This window comes from Suncus etruscus, chromosome 18 (genome assembly GCF_024139225.1).
Source record: "Suncus etruscus isolate mSunEtr1 chromosome 18, mSunEtr1.pri.cur, whole genome shotgun sequence".
Classification (NCBI taxonomy): Eukaryota; Metazoa; Chordata; class Mammalia; order Eulipotyphla; family Soricidae; genus Suncus; species Suncus etruscus.
This window is the reverse complement of record NC_064865.1, coordinates 29214265-29234240: the sequence shown is the minus strand read 5'-3', so window position 1 is coordinate 29234240 and position 19976 is coordinate 29214265. Positions and strand designations below refer to the sequence as shown.

General features: G+C 37.9%; 1 protein-coding gene across 1 annotated transcript in view; it reads left to right on the top strand.

The window, feature by feature from the left end:
- The window catches only part of BTBD9 (BTB domain containing 9), a 509556-nt gene that overhangs the window by 39227 nt on the left and 450353 nt on the right, over positions 1–19976 (top strand). Inside the window, exons 2-4 of the mRNA XM_049765342.1 lie at positions 15428–15639; positions 17020–17383; positions 18594–18858. Coding sequence (XP_049621299.1) covers positions 15455–15639; positions 17020–17383; positions 18594–18858 — 814 coding nt within the window. The 5' untranslated portion in view covers positions 15428–15454. The remainder of the gene's footprint in view (positions 1–15427; positions 15640–17019; positions 17384–18593; positions 18859–19976) is intronic.

The following is a 19976-nucleotide window of genomic DNA, read 5'->3' as shown; positions in this document are numbered from 1 at the left end:
TAGAGAAAATAAACAATGTCTGCCAAATACACAAGTTTATCTACCCATTCCTGGTCCAACTAGGGCTGTACAAAGTCATAGTTCTGCTCTCACATGAACTGCACTACTTCTTCCCTCTTGCCAACAAGCAAGAAAGCACCCTTCCCCTAAACATCCACTTCACTTCTTCATGGAGAAGATGCTAGTAGTGGGCATCCATACTCTCACCCAGGGTGGTGAATAGCCTGGATTTGATCACAATTGTGAATTTCACAAATTATCTTTACTGTGTTATCTGTCACAGAGTTTAGTTTAGCAGGGAGTTTTTTTGAATCCAGTCTATCATACAATGGATGTGCAATTCTGTTTCTTGTGACTACACGCACACACACAAAAAAAATTGAGCCATGCACTATGCATCTTATTCTGAGTGAAATGAGTCAGAAGGAGAGGTGTAGACACAGAATAATCATTTGTGGCATATAAGAATAATAAATGGCAATATGGTAATATTATCTAGAGTAAATAGGGATGAGGGACAGGAGGAATAATAGGAAGCTTGCCATAAAAAATGGTGAGTTCAGTTAGAATAGAGAAAGGTACATTATGATATTGATAGTTGAACATATCACTCTGGACAAGAACTGAATGCTGAAAATGGATAAGTGACATGCATAGTACCCTTTAATTAACAATATTGCAAACTACGGTGTCATAAAGGAAAATTTGCAAACCTCAGTGTCATGAAGGAAAAGAGAGAGAGAAAAAGCAAAATGCCTACCCCTGACATAGGCAGAGGAGGATGAAGGGGAAGGAAACAAGGAACATTGATGGTGAGGAAAGTGCACTGGTGAAGGGTGGTGTACATTCTATGATTGAAACTTAAGTATGAATAAGTTTGTAACAAATGTGCTTAAATAAAAAATTATTTTTAAAATGTTTCAGGCACTCTATCATAATTCCTTTATGATATATCATATGCCTTTAACAAAGTGCCATTTTTGTGTGTATTTTAGTTTGGTTTTTTTGAAGCACACACTAAAGTATCAATAGATTTTTTTTCCTTTCAGTGAAATCATTACTTTTCTCTGGAACACTGTCCTTGCTTTTAAAGATTGCTAAAAGGTTTTCCTCTTTTACCTGTTTCTTCTCCATATTGTAGGGTTTCAAATTTTCAGCACATTTTGGTTATCAAGAGGAAATGTTTTGAAACGTTTTGCATCCTTATTATCAGAAATCAAAGCATTTTTTCTCGAGAAGGGTGTTCACTATCCAGAATTAACAAATGATCAGTGAATTCAAAAACTGTATTTCATGGTGGATGTTACTTCACATCTAAATCAGCTTAATCATAAATTACAGGGGAAAGGAAACACAATTTTTTCGATGTCAGAAGAAGAAGTTCTTTCTTTCTTTCTTTTTTTTTTTTTTTTTGGTTTTTGGGCCACACTCGGCAGTGCTCAGGGGTTACTCCTGGCTGTCTGCTCAGAAATAGCTCCTGGCAGGCATGGGGGACCATAAGGGACACCAGGATTCGAACCAACCACCTTAGGTCCTGGATCGGCTGCTTGCAAGGCAAACACCGCTGTGCTATCTCTCCGGGCCCCAGAAGAAGTTATTTCGTTTGAAAACAAATTATCTATTTTTGCTCAAGATTTTGACCAAGAAACTTTGATTCACCTTCCAAGTCTGTTGAAACATCGCCAAGAAAATAATTCTGATATTGACATTACCTATTTTAAAACAGCAATTTTAAATATGAGGGAAGCTTTTCTCAAGAGGTTTCAGGATTTCAGAAACAGCAAAGTGATGTTGGCCTTTGTTAAAAAACCTCTAGATGCCACTGTAAAGGAATTAAATTTTTCTCTCTTTAATATCGACATTAGCAACTTTGAAATGCAATTTTTGGATTTAAAAAACAAAGAACAGTGGAACTCGAAATTTGAACGTCTTTGTGCTAATTTAGAAAGATTGGAGAAACACAAATGTCAACTTAGCTCACAGTACAAGTGGTCTGCTTTGAAAGACCTGGAGAAGGAAGATATGTTGATTTTTAACACCTGGAATAGTATTCCTGACTCATATAATCAACTAAAAAAGCTAGCATTTGCTGTTCTTTTCTTGTTCGGGTCTACATATTTATGCAAACAATCATTTTCAAGCATGAATCTAATCAAGAGTAAATTGAGAAATCGTCTCATCAATGAGAACCTGGAATTGTGCCTAAAATTAAAAACAACAACTTACAAACCTGACTTACTCAAACTATCCAAGGAAATGCAAGGCCAATGTTCACATTAGTGTTTGTGACTTTGTCAGTAATTGTCAGGATGTAATTTTCTCTACATTGTAAGGCAAATTTTATGGAATTTAACATCAATAAATAATATTGTTCTAAAATTTTTGTTTTTTTAGTTGTGTTTGTATCCTCCTGACCTATGTGGATACTTGCATGCAGAATATTCTTTTTTTTTTTTTTTTTTTATAATTTTTTTTTATTTAAACACCTTGATTACATACATGATTGTGTTTGGGTTTCAGTCATAAAAGGAACACCACCCATCACCAGTGCAACATTCCCATCACCCAAGTCCCAAATCTCCCTCCTCCCCACCCAACCCCCGCCTGTACCCTAAACAGGCTCTACATTTAACTCATACATTCTCAATATTAGGACAGTTCAAAATGTAGTTATTTCTCTAACTAAACTCATCACTCTTTGTGGTGAGCTTCCTGAGGTGAGCTGGAACTTCCAGCTCTTTTCTCTTTTGTGTCTGAAAATTATTATTACCAGGGTGTCTTTCATTTTTCTTAAAACCCATAGATGAGTGAGACCATTCTGCGTTTTTCTCTCTCTCTCTGACTTATTTCACTCAGCATAATAGATTCCATGTACATCCATGTATAGGAAAATTTCATGACTTCATCTCTCCTGACAGCTGCATAATATTCCATTGTGTATATGTACCACAGTTTCTTTAGCCATTCGTCTGTTGAAGGGCATCTTGGTTGTTTCCAGAGTCTTGCTATGGTAAATAGAGCTGCAATGAATATAGGTGTAAGGAAGGGGTTTTTGTATTGTATTTTTGTGTTCCTAGGGTATATTCCTAGGAGTGGTATAGCTGGATCGTATGGGAGCTCGATTTCCAGTTTTTGGAGGAATCTCCATATCGCTTTCCATAAAGGTTGAACTAGACAGCATTCCCACCAGCAGTGGATAAGAGTTCCTTTCTCTCCACATCCCCGCCAACACTGTTTATTCTCATTCTTTGTGATGTGTGCCATTCTCTGGGGTGTGAGGTGGTATCTCATCGTTGTTTTGGTTTGCATCTCCCTGATGATTAGTGATGTGGAACATTTTTTCATGTGTCTTTTGGCCATGTGTATTTCTTCTTTGTCAAAGTGTCTGTTCATTTCTTCTCCCCATTTTTTGATGGGGTTAGATGTTTTTTTCTTGTAAAGTTCTGTCAGTGCCTTGTATATTTTGGAGATTAGCCCTTTATCTGATGGGTATTGGGTGAATAGTTTCTCCCACTCAGTGGGTGGCTCTTGTATCCTGGGCACTATTTCCTTTGAGGTGCAGAAGCTTTTCAGCTTAATATATTCCCATCTGTTAATCTCTGCTTTCACTTGCTTGGAGAGTGCAGTTTCCTCCTTGAAGATGCCTGTAATGTCCTGGAGTGTTTTGCCTATGTGCTGTTCTATATATCTTATGGTTTTGGGGCTGATATCGAGGTCTTTAATCCATTTGGATTTTACCTTTGTACATGATGTTAGCTGGGGGTCTAAGTTTAATTTTTTGCAAGTGGCTATCCAATTGTGCCAACACCACTTGTTGAAGAGGCTTTCCCTGCTCCATTTAGGATTTCCTGCTCCTTTATCAAAAATTAGATGGTTGTATCTCTGGGGAACATTTTCTGAGTATTCAAGCCTATTCCACTGATCTGAGGACCTATCCTTATTCCAATACCATGCTGTTTTGATAACTGTTGCTTTGTAGTACAGTTTAAAGTTGGGAAAAGTAATTCCTCCCATATTCTTTTTCCCAATGATTGCTTTAGCTATTCGAGGGTGTTTATTGTTCCAAATGAATTTCAAAAGTGTCTGATCCACTTCTTTGAAGAATGTCATGGGTATCTTTAGAGGGATGGCATTAAATCTGTATAATGCCTTGGGGAGTATTGACATTTTGATGATGTTAATCCTGCCAATCCATGAGCAGGGTATGCATTTCCATTTCCGTGTGTCCTCTCTTATTTCTTGGAGCAGAGTTTTATAGTTTTCTTTGTATAGGTCCTTCACATATTTAGTCAAGTTGATTCCAAGATATTTGAGTTTGTGTGGCACTATTGTGAATGGGGTTGTTTTCTTAATGTCCATTTCATCCTTATTACTATTGGTATATAGAAAGGCCATTGATTTTTGTGTGTTAATTTTGTAGCCTGACACCTTGCTATATGAGTCTATTGTTTCTAGAAGCTTTTTGATAGAGTCTTTAGGGTTTTCTAAGTAGAGTATCATGTCATCTGCAAAGAGTGAGAGCTTGACTTCTTCCTTTCCTATCTGGATTCCCTTGATATCCTTTTCTTGCCTAATTGCTATAGCAAGTACTTCCAGTGCTATGTTGAATAGGAGTGGTGAGAGAGGACAGCCTTGTCTTGTGCCAGAATTTAGAGGGAAGGCTTTCAGTTTTTCTCCATTGAGGATAATATTCACCACTGGCTTGTGGTAGACGGCCTTCACTATATTGAGAAAGGTTCCCTCCATTCCCATCTTGCTGAGAGTTTTGATCAAGAATGGGTGTTGGACCTTATCAAATGCTTTCTCTGCATCTATTGATATGATCATGTGGTTTTTATTTTTCTTATTATTGATGTTGTGTATTATGTTGATAGACTTACGGATGTTAAACCAGCCTTGCATTCCTGGGATGAAACCTACTTGATCGTAGTGGATGATCTTCTTAACGAGGCATTGAATCCTATTTGCCAGGATTTTGTTGAGGATCTTTGCATCTGCATTCATCAGTGATATTGGTCTGTAATTTTCTTTTTTGGTAGCGTCTCTGTCTGGTTTAGGTATCAAGGTGATGTTGGCTTCATAAAAGCTATTTGGAAGTGTTTCTGTTTGTTCAATTTCATGAAAGAGTCTTGCCAAGATTGGCAGTAGTTCCTCTTGGAAAGTTTGATAGAATTCATTAGTGAATCCATCTGGACCTGGGCTTTTGTTTTTCGGCAGACATTTGATTACTGTTGTAATTTCATCAATGGTGATGGGGGTGTTTAGATATGCTACATCCTCTTCCTTCAACCGTGGAAGATTATAAGAGTCCAAGAATTTATCCATTTCTTCCAGGTTCTCATTTTTAGTGGTGTAGAGTTTTTCAAAGTAGTTTCTGATTACCCTTTGAATCTCTGTCATATCAGTAGTGATCTCTCCTTTTTCATTCCTGATACGAGTTATCAAGTTTCTCTCTCTCTCCTTCTTTGTTAGGTTTGCCAGTGGTCTATCAATCTTGTTTATTTTTTCAAAGAACCAACTTCTGCTTTCGTTGATCTTTCGGATTGTTTTTTGAGTTTCCACTTCGTTGATTTCTGCTCTCAGCTTTGTTATTTCCTTCTGTCTTCCTATTCTTGGGTCCTTTTGTTGAGCATTTTCTAGTTCTATTAGCTGTGTCATTAAGCTACTCAGGTAAGCTCCTTCTTCCTTCCTGATGTGTGCTTGCAAAGCTATAAATTTTCCTCTCAGTACTGCTTTTGCTGTGTCCCATAAGTTCTGAGAGTTTGTGTCTTTATTGTCAGTTGTTTCCAGGAACCTTTTTATTTCCTCCTTGATTTCATCTCGGACCCACTGGTTATTGAGCATGAGGCTGTTTAACTTCCAGGTGTTAAAGTGTTTCTTCTGAGTCCCTTTGGAGTTCACAAATAATTTCAGAGCCTTGTGGTCAGCGAAGGTAGTCTGCAAAATTTCTATCCTCTTGATCTTATGGAGGTATGTTTTATGTGCCAGCATGTAGTCTATCCTGGAGAATGTCCCATGTACATTGGAGAAGAATGTGTATCCAGGTTTCTGGGGATGGAGTGTCCTATATATATCCACTAGGCCTCTTTCTTCCATTTCTCTCCTCAGGTCTAGTATATTCTTGTTGGGTTTCAGTCTGGTTGACCTGTCCAGTGTTGACAAAGCCGTGTTAAGGTCCCCCACAATTATTGTGTTGTTGTTGATATTATTTTTCAGATTTGTCAACAGTTGTATTAAATATTTTGCTGGCCCCTCATTCGGTGCATATATGTTTAGGAGAGTGAATTCTTCCTGCTCTACGTACCCCTTGATTAATATAAAATGTCCGTCTTTGTCCCTTACAACCTTCCTGAGTATAAAGTTTGCATTATCTGATATTAGTATGGCCACTCCAGCTTTTTTATGGGTGTTGTTTGCTTGGATAACTTTTCTCCAGCCTTTTATTTTGAGTCTATGTTTGTTCTGACTATTCAGGTGCGTTTCTTGTAGGCAGCAGAAGGTTGGATTGAGTTTTTTGATCCATTTAGCCACTCTGTGTCTCTTAACTGGTGCATTTAGTCCATTGACGTTGAGAGAAAGAATTGTCCTGGGATTTAACGCCATCTTTATTTCAAAATTTGGTGTGTCTTTTGGGTAGTCTTGTCTTAGATTAGGTCTTTCAGTTTTTCTCTTAAGACTGGTTTTGTGTCTGTGAAGTTTCTGAGCTGTTTTTTGTCTGTGAAACCATGTATTCTTCCATCAAACCGGAAAGTGAGTTTTGCTGGGTATAGTATTCTGGGTGAAGCATTCATTTCATTCAGTCTTGTCACAATATCCCACCACAGCTTTCTGGCATTGAGTGTTTCTGGTGACAGGTCTGCTGTAAATCTCAGGGAAGCTTGCTTGAACATGATTTCCCCTTTTGATCTTGCTGTTTTCAGAATTCTGTCTCTATCTGTGGGATTTGTCATTGTGACTAGGATGTGTCTTGGGGTGGTTTTTCTGGGGTCTCTTTTGGTTGGTACTCTTCGGGCATGCAGGATTTGATCACATATATTCTTTAGCTCTGGAAGTTTCTCTTTAATGATGTTCTTGACCGTTGATTCTTCCTGGAAATTTTCTTCCTGGGTCTCTGGGACTCCAATGATTCTTAAGTTGTTTCTGTTGATCTTATCATAGACTTCTATTTTCGTCTGTTCCCATTCTTTGACTAATTTTTCCATTGTCTGCTCATTTGCTTTAAGTTTTTTGTCCAATCTCTCCTGCTGTATGGAATTGTTATGTATCTCATCTTCCACAGCACCAAGTCTATTCTCAGCTTCTGATACCCTGTCCCAGAGCTTATCCATTTTGTCATTCACTTCGTTTACTGACTTTTTCAGTCCTGTTAGTTGACATGTTATTTCAGTTTGGAGTTTTGTCATTTCTGCCTTCATATTTTCTTGGTTCTTATTAGTGTTCTGTTCAACTCGATCCATGGTTTCTTGGAGTCTGTTGAGCACCTTCCATATTGCTAGTCTAAAGTCCTTATCTGAGAGGTTGATTAGTTGTTCAGTCATTATCTGGTCCTCAGAATTGTCATCTTCATTCTCTATGTCTGATGCTGGCCTGCGTTGTTTCCCCATTGTCACACTTGTATTGTGCGTTTTTCTACGTGTTGTGGTGGTATTAATTGTCTATGTGATGTAGGCAGCACACTCCTCTGGCTCCTCCCTTTCTGGATGGGCTGACTTGCCTCTAAGGGAGGGGAGTCCTCCGTGGATGAAGCCTCACACTGGGTCAAATCTTAGGCCTGAGCATGCAACAGAGAAGACAGTCCAGAGAGAAATGTTTGCTTCTGTGATATAGCGCTGTTCTTAGTGTGATTTTTCCTTCTTGTTGCAATGGAGTTCTTTCCTTAGAAAGAGTGCACGGCCGCGTAGCGAAGCAGAGCGGCCGTGCTCCTCTGAGCCTCTTTTTGCCCCACTCGCAAGAGTTTCACGCAAGAGGACAGTAGACAGACATAGACAGGTCACACTCACAGTCTTTCACAGTTGAGCCCCACTGGGCCAGTGTACTTTCGCGGATTTTCCCCGCCTGGTGTCACACACAGGGAGCCAGCTCTTGCAAAGCTTAGCCGGTTTTCATGCTCTGAAGTCCCTCCCTGAAAATGGCGTCTGGGCGAGCGAGGTTTCTGGAGGCTCTTTTTGCCCCACTCGCAAGAGTTTCACGCAAGAGGACAGTAGACAGACATAGACAGGTCACACTCACAGTCTTTCACAGTTGAGCCCCACTGGGCCAGTGTACTTTCGCGGATTTTCCCCGCCTGGTGTCACACACAGGGAGCCAGCTCTTGCAAAGCTTAGCCGGTTTTCATGCTCTGAGGGATGACTCTTGGTGGTGCTCTCATGCAGAATATTCTTAATAAAAACTTATTGAAACTAAAAACAGTGTACCACCCTATGTATTTTCGGTTTTAAAAATGTGGCTCTCGGGGACGGAGAGATAGCATGGAGATAAGGCGTTTGCCTCTCATGCAGAAGGTCAGTGGTTCGAATCCCAAAATTCCATATGGTCCCCTGAGTCTGCCAAAAAAACAAAAAACAAAACCAAAAACCAACAAAACAAAACAAAACAAAAATGTGATTCTCAAAATAAATTTCAATCGTGGTTTTGGCGAGATTTGGCTCAGTTGAAAAAAAATGTTGCCGACCACTGTCCTAGGCCAAGGGAATTCCCTTTATAATATCCGCAATAGGTACTGTGCCTACGCAGGGGGGAAAAAACAAAAGAAAAAAAAAAAGCACAAAACAATCATTTTTTCACATATTTTTTTATCGATTGATTGATTTTTTTGACGTCTTTATTTTGGTATAGAGATAGAAGTGATTTTGGGCCATGTTGTACCCTATCAGGAATAGAACTGCAGTCAGCCATAAATAAGATCTTCATCTCCATACTCTCTCTTTATAAGACCCAGTGCTTGCACATTTGTGTTGTAACACCTTATTACTGGGAAACTGAAGAATATCTGTGTAGTTTCATTGGAAGAGGACACTTGAAGCATGTCTGGTTTCTCCAAACTTTGACACATGTGTTTTTCAAATTCTTTACTATGTTGTTTTGTATTTTATCTATTTTTTTTTTTTGCTTAATCAATCATGAGTACAATCTAGTTTTTGAGTCTCAAGAGTCTATCTTGAGTCCAAACAGGGGTATTAAAAATCAGTGACAGATTTATAAACTATAACTTTAAACAAATCAATAACCATGCCATTTCAGATATGGAAACAATGGAAGTTAGAATTTTTTTTTTTTTTGGTTGTTGGGCCACACCCGGCATTGCTCAGGGGTTACTCCTGGCTGTCTGCTCAGAAATAGCTCCTGGCAGGCACAGGGGACGGATTCGAACCAACCACCTCTGGTCTTAGATCGGCTGCTTAAAGGCAAATGCCACTGTGCTCTCTCTCCTGGCCCGGAAGTTAGAAAATTTGTCCAAAATATTGTTCTTTCTTTCTTTCTTTCTTTCTTTCTTTCTTTCTTTCTTTCTTTCTTTCTTTCTTTCTTTCTTTCTTTCTTTCTTTCTTTCTTTCTTTCTTTCTTTCTTTCTTTCTTTCTTTCTTTCTTTCTTTCTTTCTTTCTTTCTTTCTTTCTTTCTTTCTTTCTTTCTTTCTTTCTTCCTTTCTTCCTTTCTTTCCTTCCTTTCCTTCCTTTCCTTCCTTTCCTTCCTTTCCTTCCTTTCCTTCCTTTCCTTCCTTTCCTTCCTTTCCTTCCTTTCCTTCCTTTCCTTCCTTTCCTTCCTTTCCTTCCTTTCCTTCCTTTCCTTCCTTTCCTTTCTTTCTTTCTTTCTTTCTTTCTTTCTTTCTTTCTTTCTTTCTTTCTTTCTTTCTTTCTTTCTTTCTTTCTTTCTTTCTTTCTTTCTTTCTTTCTTTCTTTCTTTCCTCTCTCTCTCTCTTCCTTCCTTCCTTCCTTTCTCTCTCTCTCTCTCTTTCTTTCTTCTTTCTTTCTTTCTTTCTTTCTTTTTTTTTTTGTTTTTGGGTCACACCCAGCTGCACTCAGGGGCTACTCCTGGCTCTAAGCTCAGAAATCGACTCCGGCAGGCTCAGGGGACCATATGGGATGCCGGGATTGGAACCATCATCCTTCTGCATGCAAGGCAAATGTCCTGCTGCAGTGCTCTATTTAGTGAAGCAAGTTTTTCTTTGCTTGTTTGTTTTTTGGGCCACATCTGGCGGTGTTCAGGGGCTCCTGGCTCTGTAATCAGTAATTACTCCTGGCAGGATTGGAATAGCAAATGGAATTCCAGGGTTCAAACCAGAATCTGTCCCAGATAAGCAGCGTGCAAGGCAAACGCCTTACTGTTGTGCTATCACTCATTGGTGGTGGGAATTTTGCACTGGTGAATGTTGCACTGTTCTTTTCTATAACTGAAACCCAACTACAACATGTTTATAATCATGGTGCCTTTTTTTAAAATTATCTTTATTTAAACACCATGATTAGAAATATGATTGTAGTTGTATGATTACAGTCATGTAAAGAACACCCCCTTCACCAGTGCAAGATTCCCACCACCAATTTCCCAGATCTCCCTCCTCCCCACCCCACCCACACCTGTACTCGAGACAGGCTTTCTATTTCCCTCATTCATTCACATGTTATGATAGTTTTCAATGTAGTTATTTCTCTAACTGCACTTATCATTGTATGTGGTGAGCTTCATGTCATGAACTGCACCTACATGGGTAAATGGGGGAAAAATGGTTGGAACTGAGGCAGTAAAAGATAATCATGGTGCTTAAATAAATATATTATTTTAAAAAAACCAATATGGGACCTTTTGGTAGATATTTCCATAAAAATGCTGAGTAGTTTCTCCATTTTCTCCTGCAGTCTGGCCATCCTCCTTTCACCGTAGTTTTTTAATGTCTCCTACAACTGACTTAGAAAATGATTTTGTTGGTTGCAAGACAGCTGGGAACCTCAGTTTTTTACCTCATTATATTTTTCTTCTGAGCTCATTGCTCTAATTGCAACAGATGTCTAAGCTTTATTATTCTGAGTCCAGTACAAATATGTATCAGAGATACTGAGGATTGCTCTGGGTTTAGTCAATGTTAAATCAAAATAAAATGTCCTTTTCATGGGGGGGAGGGGAATACATGTCTGGGAGTACCCTGGTTTGAAGGAGCAAGATCTGTGGTTTCTCAAACATGCCTAAAATGTGAATGCCAGGACTCAAATGATCACTTCGTATATAAGTGAGGGTAGGGTACAGGGCAAAATATGTCCTGCATACAAACCATGACTTTGATACTTTTGTTAGTTATATTAAAAGTGGAGCAAGGAGCTGGCGGATTTGATACCTGTGGGTAGCATGTTGCCTTACATGAGGACGGCCCGAATTCGATCTTTTTATATGGACCTCTGAACCTTGCCAGGGGTAATCCCTGATCATTGCTGGTATGGCCCCAAAACAAGAATCAGAGAACTTTCTCAATGGATATTGTATGTTGGTGCTTTGAGTAATGAATTCACATCCCACATTACTTACAACAGAGGCTAATTAAATATGTAGCTCTTTTCCAGGCTGCTTATTAGAATTTCTTTTAATAATAGGGACTCCACACTTCAGACCAGTTAAACCATAATTTCTTATCGGAGGGACATTGTTTTTGTTTTTATTTGATGTGCTTTCCAGGTTATGATCAATTCATTTAGAAGCACCACTCTACTTAAAATTATTTTTTTCGGCCAATAAAAATTGTATTTCTTTCATACTAAGTAGTTACTTTTCTTATTTTTATATCCAGTTGAAGAGCACAATTAAAATGTAAATGTAACACAATAAATTAAGTGGATTAAGAAGTACAGGTATGGAGAATTTAATAAGGTAGATATATAGGTAGCTTTAAGGTTTATCATTTATCAAGTCAAGAATTACAGTTTTTTCTTTGAGCTAGTTATCAAAGTCAGTCATTGCTCATCACTTAGTCATTTGAGTCTTATTCATGATCTGGATTTAATTTTCTTTGTTTGTTTGTTTGTTTTTGGGCCACACCCGGTGATGCTCAGGGGTTACTCCTGGCTATGTGCTCAGAAATCACTCCTGGCTTGGGGGACCATATGGGACGCCAGAGGATCGAACCGTGGTCTGTCCTAGGCTAGTGCCGGCAAGGCAGAAGCTTTACTGCTCCGCACCACCACTCTGGTCCCTGATCTGGATTTAATTTTAAAAGAATAGTACACCAAACAATGTAGTCACTGGTAGCCACACACTACTCACAGCCACTGCCATGTCAGCTCAGTGGTTCAGCTCCATGGTTTTTTTTTGTTTGTTTGTTTGTTTTGGTTTTTGGGCCACACCCAGCGGTGCTCAGGGGTTACTCCTGGCTGTCTGCTCAGAAGTAGCTCCTGGCAGGCACGGGGGACCATATGGGACACCAGGATTCGAACCAACCACCTTTGGTCCTGGATCGGCTGCTTGCAAGGCAAACACTGCTGTGCTATCTCTCTGGCTCCAGCTCCACGTTTTTTAATACTGACATCCCAGTAGGAATGCACTAAATTCGGTGTGTAATTAACATAGAAGCCCAGCAAACAAAACCAATAACCCAAATGCTCAGCTATCAACTAAGAGCTTAGTAAACCTTAAGACAATGTCTTAGTGACTCCATTGTAGGATATAACAATTTTCACAAATTTCCTTTTAGTGATTTTTTTTTTGTAATTTCTTTACCATTTAGTAGTTGCATCCAGAAACAATTGTATTGTGAACAATATTGCAAATCACAGTGTTTAAATAAAGTAAAAAATTTTAAATTGTAGTCACTAGCTTTTTCATTATATCCTTTTAGTCAGGGAGTCTTATTTGTTTAGAGTTCATTGTACATAACCATTTAAATAATGGTTAGTGATGTGAGAATTCATGTTGAAGAATTTATGAGTTTTTGTTTTTTTTTTTGTTTTTGTTTTTGAGCTATACCCAATAGAGCTCAGGGCTTACTCCTGGTTCTGTGTTCTGGGATCACTCCTGGTAGTTTCGGGACCAGATGTGATGCCAGGGATTGAATCTGGCTCAGCCATGTTTTAGTCCAGCTTCCAACTGAAGATTACAATTATGAAGTCAGTTGGCAATAGTTTTGAATTTTGTGATAGACATAGAAGATGACAGTGTCATCAAATCTTGATTAAACCTTGATTGAGTAACCCAGACAGAAACCAAAGCAAAAATAAAAGAAAAAAAAGAACAGGTGAATTATTTTTTTTTTATCATTAGCTTAAGTTAGAGAAGCAGTTAAGCCTGGGTGTTAATTTCAAACATTTTTAAGTAAATAGTTCTATTGAATCACAATCATGATCACTTATTTATTGTCTGTGGCTGTTTTGTTGTTGTTGTTGTTGTTGTTGTTTTTTAATAGCAGAGTTAAATGCCAGTGACAGACACTGTATAACCTGCAAGGTCTGCTATCTAACTCTTCGCAGAAAGTTAGGTTGTGTAGTATACATTACATGATCGAATCACATTATTTGCTGGCATTCTTACATCCTCTTTTGGAGGAAGATTCCTTTTTTGGGAATTATACCTGCAGTACTGAGGGGTTACTTTTAGCTCTACACTAAGGAATTATTCTTGGTGGGTTTGGGGAACCATATGGGATAGGGGATCAAACCCTGGTTGGCTGCTTGCAAGGCAAACACCCATGCCCACTGTACTATCTTAATGCATTCTACTCCTAAATCCTCTTAAGAAGGATTTGGTCTTCCATACACAGGTTACTGGATATGATTCCATTTTTAGGGTTCTCAGATGAAGCCTGGAACTAAGGGAGGTATTTATCTTGTCAGTGTGGAGAATATGCTTCTAGTGTGTTGGTGCTGCTACTATAGGGACATTTTCCTTTCCTGAGGTGTATGTCTCCTTGCTTCTAGCCCTCCTCCATATTCCTCTACATCCTAGTTCTTTGTTGCTTAACCCATCTGGACTTGTAATGTAGTAGCAAGTAATTGAGGAGCCTGGACCACGAAGATCTTCCATTGTAGTCTGTAGGGATAAAGAGCATATTTTTCATGCTCTATGGTAATAAAGGGTTTGTGTAAGGAAGTTTAAAAGTTATCAATGGCTGGGTCTTTAATCCTGTTCTAAGTGGGCATTCAAGAAGGTATGAGGGTCTAGTGGGAAGAGCATATCTGATTTAGTTTCCTTAAATCTTGGGTGCAAGAGGAGTAGTTGGCTGTCTGCTGAGATTTTAATAACATTTCTACTTTGCACTTCTGAATGATTGTGAAGGCTCTTATATACTCTGGGTAGAGAAGTACTTGCAGACACAGTTGAAATGCAAAATTATAGAAACATTAATTTTTTCTTTTTTTGCATTACTTCTAATCTGTGCTCAAAAATTGCCCCTGGCAGGCTCGGGAGACTGGGATGCTGGGAATGGAACCACCATTTGCCCTGGGTTGGCCACATGCAAGGCAAACACCTAACCACTGTGCTATCTCGCCAGCCCCCTTTAAAACATTAAAGTTTTAAAGAATGTCAGTTCTTCCTCTCTAGCATATTGGACAGGATGTTGTAATCTAGAGAAGAATATCAGGTATTATTTTTTTAAGGAGATTAGGATGCTTGCTATAAATTCTTGTTTGTAAATGGTTATTTTTATGATAACAGAAGATTATGATTTGGGAGTAGGAGTTCCTGAGAAGTGTTCAGATTGCCCAGAAATCACTCCTGGCATACATAGCTAAATTATTCTGAGGTTAAATGCTAGAATCTTGAGGTTATGCTTCCTAAGTGCTAGGGACCAACCTAGTAGTGCTTGGAGGTGACCAAGGCCACGCTTTATGGTGCTGAGGCATCTTCAGAGATAATGCTCTTCATGTAAGGTTGAAAGCCTGTAATGTCTGGGATTGAACCAAGGTCAAATGTGAAGAATGCACCTTTGTATTGTCTTCCTGAGCTCCAGAAGGCTATCATTTTAATGAACCATTTTAGGATGATTTTAAAATAAAGCCTCTAAAATTATTTGAAATCCGAGATTTGATTTATTATATTTGTGATTATATTATATTTGTGTACTACTATCTCCAACTGATTTTTCTCTATGTGTAGTTAGGTTAAGCCTAACATTATTAAATCTAACTATCTTCAAAGAAGACTCTTAAGTGTTGATTTTGTTTTTTCTGGAAAGTAAGAGAACTTAACTGGCACAGTTTTCTGGATTATGAAGGCTTCTAAGTGCTATTAGTGTTTCAGAACTTATATTTTTCTTTCCTAGTATAGTACAGCAGTGAAAATAGTGTGTTTAATAGAAGTAGGCTGAATTGCTGAATAAGTGAGTTAATATACTAGAAGATGAGATTACTATTGCATGACTTTTTACAGAATACTTTAAATTTGTCTCTAGCTTTGTTTGTGATATGTGATTTTCCTCCTGACCACTAACTTTCATTCTTTTTTATATAATAGGTCAGCGACTATCACCTATTCTGCAAGATGAGTAACAGCCACCCTCTTCGCCCCTTTACTGCGGTTGGGGAAATCGATCATGTGCACATATTGTCTGAACATATTGGTGCCTTGTTGATTGGGGAAGAATATGGTGATGTCACCTTCGTTGTGGAAAAAAAACGTTTTCCTGCTCATAGGGTCATTTTAGCAGCAAGGTGCCAATATTTTCGGTAAGTGTCTTAATACTTATTGAAGATTTAAGTCACTTGTAGAAAACATTGGTATTTTCAACTGTATGAAAAACATGATCAAGCATAACAATAATTCTAGCAATTCTTCCGCATCTATGAAAATTTCATCTCATAGATGTTTTCATTATGTTTCAAAAATTCCTGGAACTACAGTGTTAGAAATCTTTCAGGCTAGACTATATTTAATCATCCATTTATTAAGGTTTCAAGAATATTTGTCAGCATGGAGCTTTGTAACGTTCATCTGTTCACAATGATTCAAGAAATTTAGTTATTTTTGTTGTATTGGCAAATATATATACCTCTCAGTTTCAAACTACTGATCTCCGGATATGTATGTAAGTATCTCTAAGATATGCAGTTTGACAATCTCAAATCAAAGTCTACTTACTTGCTGTTATTTTAGTTTCAGTTATTTTAGAACTAAAACTAAACAATATGTGCATTTCTTAAATATAAAAATTCCTACTTATGTTTATTCTTCAGTTAATCTCCAGGGCCATACAATATTAAATTGGCCTACAATACATTTGCTGTACTGCATTTTACCTACTAACAGTTAAAAGGAAATGACTGAATAATAGTTTATTCCTCATGAACCCAATGGTAAACTTGGAAATTAAAAATGGAGATGCCAATGGTTTAGAGAAAATTTCTATCGAAATTTGCAACCTGATTGCAACCTAATCAGTTAACTAAGTCAGCAAAAACAATAATGCCTAGAGTCAGACACACATTATAGAAAAGATTTTCTCTAGAATGTATTTATTCTTTAATTACAACTCTTCTTCTTTTTGGGCAATGTTTAGGGGTCATTCCTGGCTTTGTGCTTAAGGAATCACTCTTGGCAGTGCTTGGGAAATCATATGAGATGTTGGGGATTAACATGGGTCAGCTTTACCACTGTACTATCTCTACAACTCTTTTAATATCTTATAATTTTTTTTGGAAATCTCTAATTTACATCCCATTTTACATATAAAAGGAGACTGCAGATGAAATGTTTAAAAAAAATTAATCTTCCTGACACTTTTATTTCCCCTTTTAACAGTTACCTATACAGATACCTGACCTTGGTCTTGTCATGATTTGTTCCATCTCTGTCCTTTCAAAACTTTCTCTTTCATATTTGTTTTCCTTTTCCTTGTCCCCCTTATTGTGAAAAGATCACTTTTTTTCCCTAATAAATTATCTGTTCTCTTGGGATATTTTAGTTGTTTGTAGAATGAAAATAGTTTAGAACCTTATTTTAAAGTATTTTTTCCTTAAAAAAATTTAAAATGATTACATTTCTTTACCTGTGTCTTAAAAAATAAAATGAATTTATGTGTATTCATGTCTTTTACCTTTCATATGCAGGGCATTACTGTATGGTGGAATGCGAGAATCTCAGCCTGAAGCAGAAATCCCTCTTCAAGATACCACTGCCGAAGCTTTTACTATGCTACTTAAATACATCTATACTGGGCGAGCAACTCTGACAGATGAGAAGGAGGAGGTGCTGCTGGACTTTTTGAGCCTAGCTCATAAATATGGATTTCCAGAGTTGGAGGATTCTACCTCCGAGTATCTCTGCACCATACTTAACATTCAGAATGTCTGTATGACTTTTGATGTTGCCAGTCTATACTCACTTCCCAGGTTGACTTGTATGTGTTGTATGTTCATGGACAGAAATGCTCAAGAGGTGCTCTCAAGTGAAGGTTTCCTTTCTCTCTCCAAGGTGTGTTATTGCCTAGTAGTAACTTATACCCAGGCATTGATTTATATATATATATATATATATATATATATATATATGTATATATGCAGCAGAAATACAGTAGTGGACTAAGAATTTTTTAAAAAATCATTGACTGTGTTAGAGGTTATCTGACTTGCTACACTGCCTCTCTGCCTTCTGGGATTCTGAATCATAGAAGAGAGAGGCAGGTTGCTTGTTTTCTTGCATGGTTCTTCTGGTAATGATGATGTGCTCAGGAGAATGTGCTCTAGATTGTGGTTTTCCATGTGCTGACAGACAGATAGTCTTCTTTGTGGTGTTGCACAGTTTCTTTTGGCCTTATATTTCTCTGGCAGTGCAACAAATAATTCTTTATTACAAAAGAAAATTTATAAAGGAGTTTTGATGCATCATTGGAGATTTAAGTCATACTTTTTTAACTGAAAGCTCATATTATACTGTGACTATATATTAGTATATATTTACTATGTTAGATACTGTACTATTGTAAAACTGTTGCTCAGATCTCTTATCTGAACCATGGACAGTGGTTGTCTCCCCCTTTTCTGTATCCCTACTAGGACCTGAACATTTTGAATGAGACTATCTGAAAAGCCACATATTTGAGTATAAACTATGAACTTTATTACTTCCTTAATTTTTAAAGTCAAGGAACTGTGAGAATTGTACTATTGTTGTTAGAATTCAGTTTGGAACCTGAGAACTAAAAGTGTGGTGGTACATTAATACTGAAGAACAAAAAATTTTGAATTTAAAAATACAACTATATCTTACTAATTTATAAAGAACCATGGGAATCTGTCTAGGATAACTCCTTATGCTACCTTCTTGTCATTTAACCTGGGTGCAGATAAGTTGGATGTGATGGGCCAAGTAGGGTAGTACACCTGTCATCTTTTCTCATTGTTCAACAGCCACAATTGGCAAGAGAGTAATGAGGCACAAAGTTGAAAAAAGATGTTTAAAAAAGGTAGATGTTTCTGTCAGGGATATAGCTTAGTATTAAAGCACTTGCCTTGCAAGTATGAGGCGCTGGGTTTGATCCTTGATACTGAGAAGTAGGGGGAGTGGTAGGACAACATAGTTGTTTAAGTATGAATGATACTTGCAGTTCTGTTCTTTTTTTAATTATTAATCATACATGTGATTAAGTTCCATAATAAGTAGACTTTCCTTTTTTTCCTTTCAGACAGCACTTTTAAACATTGTATTAAGAGATTCATTCGCAGCTCCTGAGAAGGATATTTTTCTAGCTTTATTAAACTGGTGTAAACACAATTCAAAGGAGAATCATGCTGAAATCATGCAGGCTGTACGGTTACCTCTGATGAGCCTTACTGAACTTCTGAATGTTGTGAGACCTTCGGGACTGTTGTCTCCTGATGCCATTCTGGATGCTATTAAAGTTCGATCAGAGAGCCGGGATATGGACCTCAATTATAGAGGCATGCTCAGTAAGTAACTCTTTATTCTAATTAAACCAGAAAGCTTGTTTACATCTTATGGTAGGTTTTTTTTTTTTTTTTTGGGTCACACTCAGCAGCACTCAGGGGTTACTCCTGACTCTGTGCTCAGAAATTGCCCCTGGCAGGCAGGGGGGATCACATGGGATGCCGGGATTTGAACCACTGTCCTTCTGCATGCAAGGCAAATGTGCTACCTCCATGCTATCTCTCTGGCCCCATTATGGTAGTTTCATCTATAAAACTTTAGGGAGTTTTGGCACCATAATATTATAGTATGACTTTTACTATCTAGACTCCTACTAGACTGATGTTCTTGAAGATTACAATTATCGTATTTTCCGGCATATAAGATGACTTTTGAAACAAAAAAAAGTCAACCGAAAATCGGGGGTCGTCTTATACGCCTAGTATATCCCGAAAAATGTTTCAATATGCCGCTAAACGAAAATTGTCTGAATATTGCCACAAAACGAATTTTCCAACTCGATCCTGCACCAATCACTGCAAGGCTGCTCGGACTGCCTCTCTAACTCAGCCAATCCAAGCAGGCTTTTTATGCATGCAAATTAGACAATGTTCTGGACCCTAATCTACACCGTCAAAAGCCTGCTCAGATTGGCCAGAGTCAGAGAGGAAATCTATTTCAGTATAACCTTTGAACCTTTGCTTGTCGTGATTGGCTCACTGTGGTACATACGGTTGCAGCAAAAGAATGTTCTGTCTGATACAGCGAATATAGGCCTAAACCTATGTTTTAACTGCAAAATTAGGGGGTCGTCTCATACTCCCAGTCGTCTTATACACCAGCAAATACTGTAAATCATTTCCCAATACTAGTACAATTCCCTGTGTCCTGACTTCAAAATAAATGGGTGAATGAATGAATTCATCCTTTGCATTCAAACTAGAATTTAAAATGGGTCATCTATCACACAAATACAGTAATAACAATAGCAAACTTCTACTACTTTAAAAATTCTGACTTTTATTACTATTTTATTTTCCTAATCACAGTTTTTCTATCTTCATTTGTAAACGAAATACTCATACCTAATGAATGGTTTTCTATGGGAGCATTTAATGTCTGACGTGTACTCTTGTCTCCT